Source organism: Ailuropoda melanoleuca, chromosome 6 (assembly GCF_002007445.2).
Source record: "Ailuropoda melanoleuca isolate Jingjing chromosome 6, ASM200744v2, whole genome shotgun sequence".
Classification (NCBI taxonomy): Eukaryota; Metazoa; Chordata; class Mammalia; order Carnivora; family Ursidae; genus Ailuropoda; species Ailuropoda melanoleuca.
This window is the reverse complement of record NC_048223.1, coordinates 62484269-62501520: the sequence shown is the minus strand read 5'-3', so window position 1 is coordinate 62501520 and position 17252 is coordinate 62484269. Positions and strand designations below refer to the sequence as shown.

Genomic DNA, 17252 nt, shown 5'->3' with positions numbered 1-17252 from the left:
GGTGGTGTAATGGGAAAGTTAAATTTTTACTTCAAAACAATAACTGATTTTAATTTGTAACTCCCAAGTCCATTTAAATTATATACCTCCAATGCTTAATCCAACCCAGAAAGCATACATTAGGAAGGATGAGAGTTCACCCACGGTCATGTGGGCACTGCCCATCATCAGCCCTCCTTTGTACAAGACAGAAAGCACGATCAGGTTCCCGGAGAGCCCTGTCTGTCAAATGAAGAAAACAGAGACGTTAGGTGGGAACCTGAGACCTAAATACTACAAGGATTAACGTGGCCTATAATTTCCTTTTTGCATTTAACTATCACAACAAGATTTTTCCAAATAGTAAGTTTTAATCTGAATTTCAAATTAAAAAATACTTTTGAAATACTGCAGTATTGTAGGAAATAATCTCATCACCATGAAAGCCCAGGAGCTAAGACACCCATCTGATTCCTATTTTACTCAGTTCAGCTTGCAAAGGAAGAAACAGTATTAAGAACTCTTTCCGTAAGGAGGAGACAAATACATAGATGATATGTGTGTTTATATATGCGAATGTGACACCCCCAGCAAAGCTGGATAAGCAGTTGGCGTCCTTTCTCTCTGATCCGCCTTGAGTGTTGTTAGGTGCGTGGTCTCTGGTCAGTGCTGCCTTATCTGGGTCTCTGCTTCCTCTGTCTCTAAATCATGACCATGATCGAATCACGTGAAGTTCTTTTCAATTTGAACATGCTGTGGATTTCCCCTCACGGTGATTTTCTAGTTTAGTGTCATATTTGAGTACTGATCAATGTGATCGATTTTTTCATACGTTTTTCTTGAGATACACTGAAGTTATTTTGGTTAATCCTCAGTGGGTCTCAAACTGCCTGCATCAGAATGACCTGGTGGCCTGTTAAAACAGATTGCTGGCCCCCTCCCCGGAGCTTCCGCCGCATAGGTCTCGAGTGGAGCTAAGGACCTGCACGTGCAGCCAGTTCCCAGGTGAAGTGGATGCAGGTGGTCTGGACCACACAGCAAAGCTGCCTGATCCCACCCTGTTTTGGTCTCATCACCCACTGCCTTTTGTTACATGCAGTTTTCCTCTTCTTTCACAGAAATAGTTTATGAATGCTCACACCTAGTCTTCAAGTGGAAGAGAATTATTTTTACTTCATGGCAGAGTCACAGAATAAAAATGTCTTTCAGTCATAACATCCACCCTTTGCACTCTTTTCAAAATGATCTACTTACTGCTCCAAAGAAGCCAGCCCGAGCGAATGCCTCTTTCCTTGCTAACTGCATCACGTGGTCCACTTGGCTGGTGTATTTCTCTATTTCAGTCATTTCTTTCCCAAAAGCTCGAACAGTTCTTATATTTCCAATACGTTCCTCAGCTAGCTGAGAGAATAACAGATACACTTCAGGGAGAAGACAGTCACATTTCAAGATTTCTACAGGCAAGTTAAAATGGGGCTCTAATTTTTAAGACACTACCAATAGAAAGCTGCTCATGATACACGACTAAGTCAAAAATAGGTTACAAAGCAGAGTATATGAACAATCCTATTTTTGGACACAAATATTTATACATACACACACCATATATATAGATAGAAAGACAAACAGGAAGGCTAATAAATAGATACTGAAATATATTTTTATGCAGAGAAAAAAGATAGGTAAAAAGGATAGACAGACTCTAAAATGTTAATAACATCCATTCTAAGAGACAGGGTTATATGTGTTATTTTCTCTCTTTATATTTTGAAGTTTTCAATTACAAACACGCATGGTTTTTTGTAACTGAAAATGTAACAGTTATTTTTAATTTTGAAAAAACACAATATAGGATAGCATTGCAAAGCTTCACTTGTTAATTAATAAAGGACAGAGTGTCATGCAGAAACTATTTTCAAAATATAATTAGCTTTTCCATCCTATAGGAAATAGTGATGATAGAGAACTAAGGAGTTCCTACAGTGTTCAGTCAAGTGGGATCTACTCCAAGGTGTGGGCAGTAATCTAGTCTAGGAGGCAGACTATTTTAGGTTTCTAGATCTTGAGGGCTAACTTGAGGAGAAGTAAGTACTTTTTTTGAAAAGCCTAAGTACATCTCTTAGGGTGTGCCTCCTAGTGCCTTGGCTCTGAGTTCATTCTAGTGGAGACCACACAGAGGAGCAGCGTTTACCTGAGTGGCTTGTGCAAGGGAATCCTGGGTAACTTTGGTTAGTTTCCGTAGATAACGTCCATAAATCACAGCAAGGATGGATACTGCAGGCACCACACTCAAAACAAAAGTGGCCAGATTAGGTGAGACAAAAAACTGTCAAAAACAAAAGCCAAAAGTGTTTGTTACACAGAGTAGCAAGACATTCTCATTACCTACTGTAGAGGGGTGTGTGTGTGTGTGTATGTTTCAATTAATAGGCAGGTTTGAAGGTGCTGTCTCAAAGTTATACATCCTGTTTTGGTGGAACTTTTCGGACATCTTCAATCTTCATAAAACTCCATGAAAATTCAGCATGCCACACAGGGGTAATATGACAAAGCTGCTGAAAAAGGATGGAAATATTTTACCCTCCAATGCTGTACCATTGCTGAGGCAATGCTGTGTACAGTAGACCACACTGTTCAGCCACAGAGAAGGGGAAGTCAGGACAGGAGTAAAGGAAGGAGGCCATGCTGCTCCATGCTGACCAGACCACACCAGGAATTCTGTATTTGAGCCTGGATCCCCTCCAAGGCACTGAACAACCAGAGCAACATGTTTCACTGAAATGACCAAGAGGGCAAAGACACCACAAAAACCCACATCAAATGACAGATGAAAGAGGACTCAGCAGGAGGGTATAACTAACAAGTAGAAGAAGAGAGCGGTTTCCACAGCTCAGAGGAATGATGTTTCAGCAGGGTGGATGTGGATTCAACATAAGGAGTTTCTAACAACTGGAGTTGCTCAAAGACAAAGTAATCAACTTCCATAGAAATAACATAGTGGGTTTTCCTGTCAACCCTGCAATTTGGTGATTGGATTTTAAATGGCACTAGCATCTCTTCATCAAATTGTTAAAATCTGCCAAATCTCATTTGTATAATCAGCATAAGGCTTTCTTAAAAAGCTGAGGAAAAGTTGCCGACTGAAATGTACAGTAATAGATGGATCAACCAATCATTCATTCATTTACTCATTCTACAGCTCATTACCAAATGCCTACACATAGCACATGCTATTCCAGGCACCTGCAAGATAATTGACCCATGTGGAGTTTTATCCAAGGGGAGAGCTAGATAGCAAATGGATGACAGAGGGACAGAGAGGACAATTTCAGGTGTAATAGGGTCTTGAAGGAGCAAGTGCACAAAGGCCCTGCAGTAGGAGTGAGCTTGGCACCTTCAATTCATGGAGTGATCCCCCCTGAGCAGAAAAGTCAAACAGTCCAGCAGGGCCCGGGGATGATGGCTGCCAGCAGGACACGTGCAGGGCCAGTGATACAATCAGAGCAGGCCTGACGGTCCTGGGGCCTGACTACAAGGGAGCTCAAGCAAACCAACTGCATGGGGTGTCCTCTGCAGTGGGGCAGGAACATGCATCAGAACCCCTGGGTAGACTGTCTCAGAACCATATACCTCTCTTGCTCTGGTTCCAGGCTCAGTAGTAACTTTCTGAAGGGGCCCTGTCACCAAAAAGGAATGTTGGAATAGCAGGAACACACATCTTAATGTAGGAAGGAAGATCCCATGATGTAAATTATTAAACCTGCAGTATGGGACAGACATATGTGAGCAAGCTCGTCATAAATCATGTCCAGGGAGCTTGTGAGAAACGAAGAATACTTTTGTTCCTCCAGGGCTAAAGACCAGGTGACGCCACCTCATGAGGCCCTGTATGGGCTGAATGCCTATGTCCCCCCAAAATTAATATGCTGAAGCCTTAACCCCAGTGTGGCTGTATTTGGAGATGGGGCCTCTAAGGAAGTAATTAAGGTGAAAGGAGGTCATAAGGGTGGGGCCTTGGTAGGATCAGTGTCCTTAAAAGAAGAGACACAGAAGAAGCTACACTCTCTACACAAGCACTGAGGAAAGGCCATGTGAGCACATGTCAAGATGGCAGCCACCTACAAGCCAAGAGAAGAGACTTCACTCACAATGAACCAACTTTGTCAGTACCCTGACCTTGGACCCCCAACCTCTAGAACTATAAATCTCTGTTGGTTAGGCCCCACTCTGTGGTACTTTGTTATGGCCACCTGAGCAGACGAAGGCCCCTTCTGATTAGCCATCAGACTTCTACTGAACTGTCTGAAACTGTTACAAAAAGAGGCTCCCAACTCTTCCTGAGTCCCAGTGTTATCGATATTTAGAAATGGTGCTTTAGTGCAGAATGCGTCTTCTTCCAGAGCTCAGCTTCTCTCTTGGCTGGGAAAACGGGGGATTTCAAAGCAGCTTTCCATTCCATAATCTGAACGTACCAGCTCAGTCTGCAACACATCCTTCTGGTCTGGATCGAGTGCTACATGGAAGCAAAGAGGACATAAGCCCAAGCTATTCCACTTGGGAGATGGGATTAATTACAGTCCTCATTCTAGGGATCCGGAACTGCACTGCTTAAAATGATAGCATCACATGGCTATTGAGCACTTCAGATGTTGCTAGTGTGACTGAGAAACTGAATTCTTAAATTTGTTTAGCTTTAGTTAAAATTTAAACTTAAAAATGAATATTCTATTTCTTTTTTTAATAAAGATTTTATTTATTTGACAGAGAGAGAGACAGCCAGCGAGAGAGGGAACACAACAGGGGGAGTGGGAGAGGTAGGAGCACGCTTCCCAGCAGAGGAGCCCGATGTGGGGCTCGATCCCATAACGCCAGGATCACGCCCTGAGCCGAAGGCAGACGCTTGACGACTGAACCACCCGGGCGCCCCGAATATTCTATTTCTATTCAGTTATTGGTAAAGTTTTAGGTATGTCTGGAAAACCTATACATTCAATCTACCTTTTTATTGGTAAATTTTATAAATTTAAATGCAGGTGAAATATTTCCAATGAAAATTTGGCATCCAGATTCAGATGTTCCATAAGTATAAAAGACACATTGGATTTTGAAATCTTAATGTGAAAAAATAATATTAAATATCAGATTAATAATGTTTATATAAATTACATGTTGAACTTATACTTTGTTTATATTGGGTTAAATAAAACATATTATTAAAATTAATCTCATCTCAACTTTCTTTTTGCCTTTTAAAATGTGGCTATTAGAAAATTTAAAATTACCTATGTGGCTTGCATGACATCTCTACTGGCCAGCAGCACAGGTCTGAAGAGGAATATGGTTTGAAGAAGTGAGACAAAGAGAGAAGACAGTGCTCAAGCCACCCAGTTAAGGCAGGAGAGAGGCTGTGGGGGTAGAGAGAGCTCACTTCGGTGGAGTATAGATCTATTTCTGTGTACAGAAGGATGGAATTTATCCTCCTCCTTACAAGAAGAGGAAAGGAAATGAACCCTCGGTCTTGTCAAGATAACACTGCCTTTTTTGGGGGCAGGGGGGCAGGAAGAGACTGTAATTTACAATCTCTCCTCTAACCCACTGCTTGGCACCCCAAGGGCTCCTTCCACCTGTTGCTCTTTTCTGCAACATTCTTTCACACATTCTTGGAAAAGCCAGGCAATAATGTAATCTTTTCTAAATGTAATGGTCCACTCTCCAGATAAGTCATTCTGGAGAAATGAAGGTTGTCGGGGGCCACACAGGAGGAAGACATCTCCACGTCCCTGCAGCCTCTGTGACAGCACTCTTGGCTAAGTGGCTTACAGGGTGATGAGAAGAGCTCAATTTGAGCTCATCTCACGACCAAGAGGCCTGGCATAGGCCAAAGCCCTGACTAGAAGGTACCAACACAAGCCGGGCCAACATACCATCATGCCAATGCCAACAGAAGCCTGGGCCCCGGCCCTCAGCCCATCTGAGAGGTTTTCGGTCACCGAACGCCCTAGGAGTGTGGCATCTGAGGAGAGGCGGTTAATCAATTCTCCTGTGCGCGTCTTGTCGAAGAAAGCGACCTCTTGCCTCAGAAGAGAGGAGAATAACGAAGTTCTCAACCTGTTCACAATGCGCTGACCTGCAAAAGCAAACAGGGATGGCATCAGCTTGGGTGCAGCCACCTAACAGGGAGCAGCTTGGCCCAAGGTCATCGACCTCTTCTGAGCACTCAGCGTCTGAGGCATGTCTGGTGCCTGCAGCCACCTGGTGGGAACAGACTCGCCTGAGCCCTGGCATATGGGCAGGCATGCACAGTAACAAGCACGGATTTTCTCTTAGTAACCATACACAGACTGTGGATGTGCAGGCTGGGATGCAGTGATAAAATACAGTATCTCTGAGAGACGTTTAAAAAATATTAGTTACAGAGAAGCTTTACTACATTAACTTCTCAAAAGCTAATTTTCTTCCTCCTTGGCAATCCTTTTCTGTATTGAACTTTCAGATGGCAAGCACTGGTTAATTATCTGCAGAGTATTTTATTAGCTAAATAGTGAGAAGCGCCTTAGAGTCGGGCATCCCAGGCTCTATGGTTATTGCGGCAGTCGCCCACCTGGGAACCACTAGGCCTCGTCAAGGAAGTACCGTAAAAAATCATCACCCCAGTGCCTACTGAAGGGGAAACACACACATGGAGAGAGAAGGTTTCCACAGTTCCCTGAAGGAGGCTCAGAACTCCAGCCATCTGACCACGGGCCATGTTTGCAGACCTCCCATAAGACAGGCTACCTCCCTCACTTCGGTTCATGTACAAGGAGAGTTGAGAAGGGAGTGCTTGATCTAAAACAATTCGTAGCTCTAACATCTGACCGTACATGGGGCTCTGTCCCTGCTGAATGTGATGGCAGGAAAGAGGAACAGACGGCCTGGAGCACAGGAAACTCGAGCCCAGATGACCCTACGTGACCCCACTAGGCGTTGTCTGGAACACCTCGCTGGCTCTCGAGAGGAGGGCCTTCGTACCTGAAGTCTGCATGAGGTAGACGCGGACGGCGTTGGCAGCCGCGCCGCACAGGAACAGGCCGCTGAGCACCAGGCAGAGGTGGGTCAGGTTACAGCTGTAGTCCACGGTCGGGTTTGTGTAAATGACGTCAATGATCTTTCCCAGGAAAAAGGGAGCCGACATGGTGATGACACTGGACACGGCCAGAAAACCAACTGCGGCTAGAAAAACACAAGCAGCTCTCAGGTCTGGGGGCGCTTCAGCAAGGGGCAGGGGGCCGATGTCACCACGCTTCTTTCCCAGAGCTGCTGTTCAGAGCACGTGCTGTTCTCAGGTGCTGCGAGTTTCCTTCCTTTTGCTCCCGGACCCCTGACTAAAGGCAAGAACCCAGGGGGTTCTAGGGCCAGAACGAATAGGGTGACCGTAGGGAGGGACTGATCATGCCCAAGTACCCAGACAAAACGACTTTTGCTTTACCCAGTTCTGATCATGTCCTCCTTGCCGGGAATAGCCAAAAACTAACTATGAAAATCTGAAGATCCATTCTGACCTCCCTCCTGGCCTCTTGATCTGGGTGTTCAGCTCAGATGACATTTTTCCTACATTCATGCTATACACTGTCATTCCCTGGCATCTTACTGCGCCTTCGCTTAAAGATCAAACAATGCAGGTAAAACTCCGGATTATGGATACTACTTCCAAAGGCTATTTCAAGTTTTGAAATAGTATACTGTTACTGGCATCCATTACACATGTGATATGTTCCTTCTTAATCTTAATGCTCTGGGGAATAAAGCACCAGAATACCAGCATGATATGAAAACAGATAATAACACAATTGTTCACACATCTAAAAAACAGGGGGGATAGAGTCTTATCAGAAAGGAAAATATTGAGAAAATCCAATCAAGAACAACACATCCCCCAGGCAAGTAAGTGACATTCGTAACAAGAGGAATGCAAATTTCCACTACAAAGATATACCAGTTTTCATCTATTGGATTGGCAAGGATCAAAGAGTTCTATAACACACTGTGTTGGTGAAGAAACACAGGAAAAGAGTGTAGGAAAAGAGGCATTTGCACTGTTGTGGGTGTGCAAGGTGGCACAACTGCAATGGAGAGTGATGTGATCATTTTGGTTAAAATGTGAATGTCCATTCCTTTTGATCCAGCAATTCTCTAAGATTTTAACTTATACACATACTCCCACATGTGTACGCAAAACATATACATGGGGGGATGTTCATTACAGCATTACTTATACCAGCAAGAGGCTCAAAGTATGCAAACAACCGCCAGTGGGGAACAAGTTAATCAATTAAGAAGCATTCATTTCATGAGTATTACGCAGTCATTCAGAAGAATGAGGCAACTCTCCAGGTATCGACACCACCATGATACATTGTTAGTGAAAACAGCCTAAGACACAAATGTTAACATTTGCTTGTTGGCTCTTAAGTTCATATACACACAGAACATCTCTGGAAGACTAGTAAGAAACAGGTAACAGTAGTTTCTTCTTAAGACTGGGGTTGGGGTGCCTGTCAGGCTCAGTCAGTGAAGCGTTTGACTCTTGATTTCGGCTCAGGTCATGATCTCAAGGTTGTAAGATTGAGACCCCTGTCAGGCTCTGCACTCAGCAGGGAGTCTACTTGTCCCTCTCTCCCTCTGCTTTCCCCCCATTCTCTCTCTCCTTAAAATCTTAATAAGTAAAATCTTTAAAAAAGGAAAAAGAATGGGGTGTTTGGGAGCAGGGTACATGCCACTGCATACCTTTTGAGTTTGGTCCCATTAGGAACCCAGCTAGTGCCACCAGTACAGATTCAATGGTGAGGCTCCTAGATGAATACAACGTGCACTGAGCCCTGGGAGATGGGAGCTCTCGCACCCTGCAAACAGCAGTTGCTTCTCTTTGTGTTTTGCCTAATGCTAACACTGCAATTAAGGGTATTATTTTTACATAACCTTAATAAAAAGAGTGTAGACTGTATTATTTACAATACTGAGGTATGGAAGCAACCCAAGTGTCCACTCATAGATGACTGGATAATGTGGTACACACACACACACACACACACACACACACACACACACAATACACAGTGGACTATTAGCCATAAAAAAGAATTTGAGCTTGCCATTTGCTATAAGATGGATGGACCTACAGGATATTACGCAAAGTGAGATAAGTCAGACAAAGAAAGACAAATACCACGTGATTTCACTTATATGTGGAATATAAAAAACAAAACAAATGAATTAAAAAAATTTTTAGACTCTTAAATACAGAGAACAAACTGGTAGTTGCCAGAGGGAAAGTGGGAGGGAGTACCGAGAAATAGATAAAGGAGAAAAAGAGGTACAATCTTCCAGTTATAAAATAAGTCACAGAGACCAAAGTACAGCATAGGGAATATAGTCAATAATACAGTACTAAATGATGTTTGGTGACAGATGGTGACTTATCGTGGTGAGTGCTGAGTAACATAATTGGTGATTCAAAACATTATATACCTGAAACTAATATAACATTATACATCAATTATACTTCAATTTAAAAAGTTTTTATATTTAAAAAGAATATAGAGTAAACTCAGTACCAACAGTTTTAGTTGGCAGAGCTCTAGGAGAAAGGAGAGCCTTTTAAGTAGGGAACATTGCACACAACACTCTCTTCCTTCCTCGAGGCCTTCTGACCTCCTCTTCTTTTTTTTTTTTTTTTTTTTAAGATTTTTTTTATTTATTTGAAAGAGATAGAGACAGCCAGCGAGAGAGGGAACAAGCAGGGGGAGTGGGAGAGGAAGAAGCAGGCTCATAATGGAGGAGCCTGATGTGGGGCTCGATCCCATAACACCGGGATCACGCCCTAAGCCAAAGGCAGATGCTGTGCCACCCAGGCGCCCCCTGACCTCCTCTTCTTGAGAAGACCTACTCTGACAACCTTATCTAAAATACAGATACCCAACACTGGCTGCTCATTCCGTCTTCATTTTTCTCCTAGCACCCCCCCAACCTTCTGGCATTCTAAATGTTTCACTTGTTTATTGTCTATCTCTCCATTAGGACATAAATTTTTTTTTTAAATTTATTTTTAAGTAATCTCTACACCCAACGTGGGGCTTGAACTCACAACCCCAAGATCAAGAGTCGTATGTTCTTCTGAGTCAGCCAGGTGTCCCAGGACATAAAAGATTTTTGCCTGCTTTGTTCACTGCTATATCCCCACCCCCACAGACACAAAGAAGTTCAATAAACATTTGTTGAACGAATGAACAAATAAACTGAACTTTGACCAAGAAGGCACCAAAGTGTATCAGACCAAAGTTCCTCAGTTGCCTAAATAGGACTGTAAGATCTGGGACCAGGCAATCCAGATGGAAATGACTCTTTGCACAGAGCCAGAAAGTCCCCGTGTCTGGCTTAAAATCCCATAATCACAATTTAGCCGAATAATGTGAACCTGGCCAAGGGCCATTTCATTTTGATGTAAGACCTGGGGTCTTGTTTCAAGATGCCACGTTCCTGGTGACAGGGCCCAGAGGGACTGAAAGCCCACAGGCACACAGAACGTCTGGCTTGGGATTCCACACAACTGTGGTGAACTGGCATGCTTCAAAAGGAGGTGTCCTGGGGAACAAGGGATTAACCCGAGAAGCCTTTCTGCTTCATCTTTCATTAGTAGCTCGTCTCTCCAGTCTGTTCTTTCACTCGGGCAAATGCTTCCAAGAATATAACGAAAGTGAAGTGCTAGAAGGTCCATTTCTCCCTCCCTCCTCCGGTGTTCTAATTTATTCCAAATCAGAATCTGTAGTTTGTGAATGAAATGCCCCATGATTTTGATTCTGAACACTAGTTCTTACACAGTAATGATAATGATTACAAAGAAAAAGGAATTTAGTTGAATCCAAACTCATTCCAGGATATCCCCTTTTGCTTTTAATTAAAAAAAAATTATCCATTTGTTTTATTGCCATTTCTGTCCTCTTCCTACAAACTGAATGTAGACAAAAGTAAAATAAAAGATTTTTTCAGCTTTTGTTTAGATGGATTCTTGTGAACAGAGGTTTCACTACATACCACTGTCTTAGACATTACTGAATAGTTTAGACTTGTACCCTGTCATTTCAGATTCTTCCCTACACCCGACATGCTGACTATAGTACAATCCTTGAGAAATCCTTCTCCAACTTTTCTTCGTGGTTAAGCCTCTTGCTTGTTCCTATCCTTGTCTGATGGGATCCCAGCAACTGTTATGTATCTCTTGACAGATATCTTCAGGTATCTTTCTGTTATCCTCATTCTACCGAATCATGGCACCCAAAAAGTGAAAGAAATATTCTTCAAAGAAGGGGGAAAGAAACCCTACAATGCAGAATGGCTCAAGAAAAAACAGAGGTTTGGGATGGGAGGAAGAAGCTGTACGGCACTCCCATCACCTGCTAGACATGGTACCCATCTTTTAATGAGGCATCTGACCATTTGGCAGGTACAGCTAACCCCAGTGTCACTCCAGGACTAAAGATGAAACACAAAAATGAGTCCCCACCACTGTCTGAAGCATTTGATAGGCACTATCTCCTTGAATCCTCCCCAAACCCTCATATCCACATGATTTCAAAGGAAACTCATGCACAGAGAGACGAGGGAGCTTGCCCAATGTCACCCGGTTCGTATAATGCAGAACTGCACTGGACAAAGCCTTCATCTTACTACATTCCAAGCATTAAAAAGGACACGAGCCTGGGGGTTGGGGCAGGCCAGGAAGCACAACGGCTGCAGGACAGAGTTGGAACAGGGACCTTGTGGCGCAAAGGAAAAAGTACTGAGAAAGTGGAGAGGTAGTGGGTTCTAGACTGTAACATGGAATAGGGAATTTGCAGAATGGTAGGCTAAGAGGGCTTTAGGTTGGGTAGTGCTACAGTCAACTTTACATTCATTCATTTATTTTCTTAAAGATTTTATTTGTCAGAGAGAGAGAGAGAGCGAGCGTGTGTGCACAAGCAGGGGGAGTGGCAGGCAGAAGGAGAAGCAAGCTCCCACCGAGCAAGGAGCCCGATGTTGGGATTCAATCCCAGGCCCTGGGATCATGACCTGAGTGGAAAGCAGACGCTTTACCAACTGAGCCACCCAGGTGTCCCCAGCTTTGCATTTTTTTTAATGTTTTTTTATTATATTATGTTAGTCACCATCCAGTACATCCCTGGTTTTTGATGTAAAGTTCGATGCTTCATTAATTGTGTATAACACCCAGTGCACCATGCAATACGTGCCCTCCGTACTACCCATCACCAGCCTATCCCATTCCTCCCACCCCCCTTCCCTCTGAAGCCCTCAGTTTGTTTCTCATAGTCCATAGTCTCTCATGCTTCATTCCCCCTTCTGATTACCCCCCTTTTTCTTTATCCCTTTCTTCCCCTACCGATCATCCTAGTTCTTATGTTCCATAGATGAGAGAAACCATATGATAATTGTCTTTCTCTGCTTGATTTATTTCACTTAGCATTATCTCCTCCAGTGCTGTCCATGTTGCAGCAAATGTTGAGAAAACTTTTTTTTTGATAGCTGAGTAATATTCCGTTGTATATATGGACCACAACTTCTTAATCCAGTCATCTGTTGAAGGGCAGCTTTGCATTTTAAATGATCCTCTCTGGCTGCAGAGTGAAAGGGGAGGGCTGGAGGTCAGCATGACTACAGACAGAGACTTGTTAAGACGTGCTATTCCACTGCTCCAGGCAAGAGGAACTAGGGTAAAGGCAGACAATACAAGGAGGGTGACAAGGACTGGAGATATTTTTAAGAACTAGGCTCTACAGGACCTGAGGATTGGCTGGATTTGGGAAGCATGTTGGGAGTATAAGTTCTAAACTGGACTGCTCGCTCTGCCACCTAGCTGTTTGACCTCCAGTGAATCACTCAGTCTCTCTGTGCCTCAGTTTCTTCATCTATAAAATGGCTATAAAAGTTATATCTCCTTCATAGCAATATTACAAGGAGTAAATTAAGTACATATATGTAAGGCATCTGATACAGGGCCCAATATCTAGCAAACAATAATTAGCTATTATCTTCATTACTGTTATCACCACAAGGAGCCAAGAATGTCTCCAGCTCTGGCAAAGGTTCACACAGCAGTCCACTCTACGAGAGAAGTGACAGAGCAGAAAAGGCAACTTTGGATTTTGGACATGTTTGAGTTTTTCAGTGTCTAGGAGACATCTCCATGGAGGCAAGGTGGGTATTATGAGACACAAACGAGGAGAGGATATTGCAGGTTAGAGGGTGAGGTGAAGAAACCTGGCATCTAAGCTGGATAGGGAAGGAAGTGAAGACATCAGGGGCTGCTAGACTAGCAGGAAACAGAGTTTAGGAATCTGCTCAGGTTCATGGAGTAATCTGCAGAACAAAGATCTTCCAGACTGCCAGCACGTGCTGAAGACTGAGGCATCTGGGCCATATTTGCAATAGTGGGAGGCGTGCCTTTGACTCCAGCACTCGCTATTCAGGAGACATATGATGGCAGCCACTTACATACTTTCAAATCTTCTGCCACATTAAAAGAGTAAGGGGAGCGGGTAAGATTAATTTTAACAATGTATTTGATCCAATATACCCAAAATATTAATCAACCTGTAATCAACATAAAAATAGTAACAAACCCTACTTTTTTTTAATACCAAGTTCTTTTAAAATATGGTATGCATTGTCTGCTTAAATAAATTCTAACACGTTTCATAGCACAGCCACAGAATGTTAATGTTTTCTCTGAATATGGTATTTGCCAAGCAAACAAACATCCTCGGCTTCTTGGAGCAATCTCAATTTCAGAGGTTCAGCTTCACTGTGCCAGCAGTGCTGTCCTTGGTAGAGCCTCTGTCCTGACTCGGGCTTCAGGAAACAGCCATTCTAAGTACGGCTCACCCTCTGCTTACTGCATTCACTGGTTTTATCACTCTATTCTTTTCGGTCACTTCATAGAATGTAACTATAAATTCAGCAAAACCCCCTGGTGGGCATCAGGTTCTAAGAACGGTCCTAATCTCAAGCCCCACAAGCCCTTATCAGTATTTTAAATGAGAGGCACCCTCCCCAGTTCTCCACAGAGGCCTCGACTGAACAGTGTGGGTGGAGGGGTACCTTGCTTGCACAGTGTAACCAGGAACCTGCCTGGAAAGTGTAGGGAAGGCAAGCTGCCTGTGTGCTCCTCCAGGCTGGCACTGTCATTATAACCTCACAGTGCCACAACGACCCACAGCTCACTCCTGATATCAATTTATGCAGTGTTCCCTGCCCCTAACTCAATGGGATGGCTGGAGCCCTCCACAGTCTCCCTCTATCTGCCAGGCGCAGCTGGGATAAATTCTTATCCCAGCAGTCCACCCACAGGGGCTCTTCAGTGAGCTCCTGTATCTTTTAAGACTCCTCTCGCCAAGGTGATAAGGTGAAGAATTACCACAGAGAGACTGGAGAGCAACTTTGTAGGCCACGGCTATAGGGACATGGCTGTGAATTGCTATACCAAGTGAAACACATGGAGGCGGGGCACGGGGCAGGTGAGAGGACCGCAGTGCCTTTGGGAGAAGAATGGAAATAATGCTAAAACTCTTCTCCGCACACATCTGGAAACACTTCAAATGGCAGACCCTGATTTTGAAGTTTCTGATGTAAATTACTTCAGGTCAAAGTTTTCTGGTCACAGACTTCAGGTGGCATACTCAGCAAATTGCTGAAGACAGATGAAAATACTGTTAATCAAATGTAGAGCTGAATCGCTGAAAAAGGATTTTTGCATTTGTTTTCCTAAAAATTGGCAAATTAACACTGGACTTTTCTTCAGCTCAGTTTTTTGTTTTTTTTTTTGGTTTCTTAACACACACACAAACGCGCGCGCGTGCATGCAGCTCTTTATCTGCAGCATTTCGAAGAGATGTGCCAATACCTGAGGCTGCTCTTATGATGGTAAGTTACAAATTAGTGATGACACCCCACTTCCTTTTAATCCCACAAATGCCAACATCCAGACTGGTTTCAATACATCATATATAATGACTTTTAAGGAAACCATATGTCCTAGTAAGAGTTTTTCATCAGATTTCCTCTTAAGATACAATATGTATTTATTATCTGTTTAAAAAAAATTAGTGTATCAACCTCGGACTTATTTTCCCAGATTATATGTTCACAATTATCCAATGAGGCGAAGATCAAAATGGCTCTTCTTAAAATAAAAGGAGCTACAGTTCTTGCTTTATGAGAACGGAAAGAAGGTACAGGGATGATGATTTTAAGAGAGGCAGGCTGGGCTATCCATAGTGCTGAGCACATGTGGGTACCAGCAAAGCCTGACACCCGAAACACCTTCCTGGCACCTAATATTTCAGAAATAAAACAAAACTGGGTTTCCTTGCACTCACTTTGAGTTGCATATGGGAACGGCAGACGTAGTGCTCAGGGTCTCTAAATTTGGACCTCAATCTGGGCCTGGTGGGATCATTATTTATTCCATCATCTCGGGCACTCTGAGCCCCTGCTCCATGCTGCACGCATGCTAAGAACTAGACAGAATTAGACACAGCGCCTGTCTCAAGCAGTTCACAGTCCAGTGAGATCGTCTAGTCTCAAAATTTTCTTTTAATAGAGTAAAAGATCTTTATTTCCATCAAAGTCTACATATGACCAACTGAGCAATGAAATAAATTTTTATACCTCCATGATACCAAGAATTTCTCTAAGCTTCAACAGTCAGTGAGAGGTAAAACATTCCTACTCTATCTGCCTTCTTCCACAGCACCTACATCACAAATGACTCTCCAGGAAAATCCTTTCTAAAGCAATGGATTTGCAGCAAAGCATGTGGGATTCTCACCTGTTTCAAGGGCTGCATCTGACAACCTCATAGGCCCTCTTCCCACGCCCTCATCATGGTTGCAGTTTTATCTCTAGTCATATGATTATTTGTTTCCTCCCCACTAAACTGGAAGCCCTAGCAGGAACAGGACCATGTTTCTTTCTGCGCGCCAATGTAACACCATGGCCTACCATACACTGAGCGGGCTCAATAAATATTTATTAAAGAAATGAAGGTTTAGGGGAATCTCAAAAACTTTTAGATCTTAAAAGGCCCTTGCATGTAAACATTTCCCCAATTATGGTTGAGAATGAGGAAGTATAGAAAATCGTTCTAAAAACATTCATTTTGATTTCTTTAAAAAATTAATTATGATTTAGTTGGGTTATGATCTACAGTTTCTCATAGTTTCTGGAGTTCACAGATCGCTGATCATGCCAGTGTTTGATTTTCTTGAAGAGCTAGTAACTTCCAGCTTACCATTCAGAGAGGCAAAAAGTACCTGAAACAAACCTGAAAGGTTTCCATTATTTTGCTTCACACAGCAAAAAACTGTTGACTGTTTAATAAAATTGCCTAAAGCAAATAATGTTTTTATTTTTTATTTAAATTCAATTTAGTTAACATATAGTGTATTATTAGCTTCGGGGGTAGAATTTAGTGATTCATTGCTTGCATATAACACCCAGTGCTCATTACAAGTGCCCTCCTTAATGCCTATCACCCAGTTACCCCATCCCCTCCTCCTCCCCTCCAGCAACCCTTGGTTTGTTCCCTATAGTTAAGAGTCTCTTATGGTTTGCCTCCCTTTCTGTCTTTGTCTTATTTTATTTTTCCCTTCCTTCCCCTATGTTCATCTGTTTTGTTTCTTAAATTCCGCATATGAGTGAGATCATATTGTATTTGTCTTTCTCTAATTTCGCTTAGCATAGTAATGTTTTTAAGAAGTAGTACAACTGCATAATACAAAACAGGTATATTTTTGGCTAGAATAAATTTTAAAATGTAAGCGGGGGGGAGACCCAGCTCATTCTGAGAATGCTGGCAATGCCAAAGCAGAACGGACCCAAAGATTCCAATGAGATACTGCTCCACTTGTATAATGTATGTCAAGCTAAGAAAACAAACATAAAAGACTACTCAGAACAGATTCTCGGCCAACCCGAAAGGCTTGACAATGCTACCGAGAGGTGAGCGCTCCGTTCAGCACTTCTTGGTAAAGATCCCCACGTAAAAAGCCAGCCCGTCCCTCCTCACAGTGTTACAACTGGCCCGGGTCTCTCTGCCGCCTCCACTGTGTACCCGGACTACGCGCTTTGGAAGGTGTGCTGACCGGCTGAGGGGGAGAAGACGGAGAAAGCCCTACCTGCCAGCCTCCCGCGCTCCGGATACACCAGCCTCAAGAGCTTCTGGGCCTCCGAGCGCCTGGCCA

The 17252-nt window shown here is 43.2% G+C and overlaps 1 protein-coding gene across 1 annotated transcript in view; it reads right to left on the bottom strand.

Moving 5' to 3' along the window:
- ABCB10 (ATP binding cassette subfamily B member 10) overlaps window positions 1-17247 on the bottom strand; it is a gene marked incomplete at its 5' end in the record, with an annotated part of 33887 nt that extends 16640 nt beyond the window's left edge. The window contains 6 exons of the mRNA XM_034663580.1: window positions 87-222; window positions 1234-1380; window positions 2171-2305; window positions 5904-6106; window positions 6991-7191; window positions 17187-17247. Coding sequence (XP_034519471.1) covers window positions 87-222; window positions 1234-1380; window positions 2171-2305; window positions 5904-6106; window positions 6991-7191; window positions 17187-17247 — 883 coding nt within the window. The remainder of the gene's footprint in view (window positions 1-86; window positions 223-1233; window positions 1381-2170; window positions 2306-5903; window positions 6107-6990; window positions 7192-17186) is intronic.
- Between the last annotated feature and the right edge of the window lie 5 nt (window positions 17248-17252).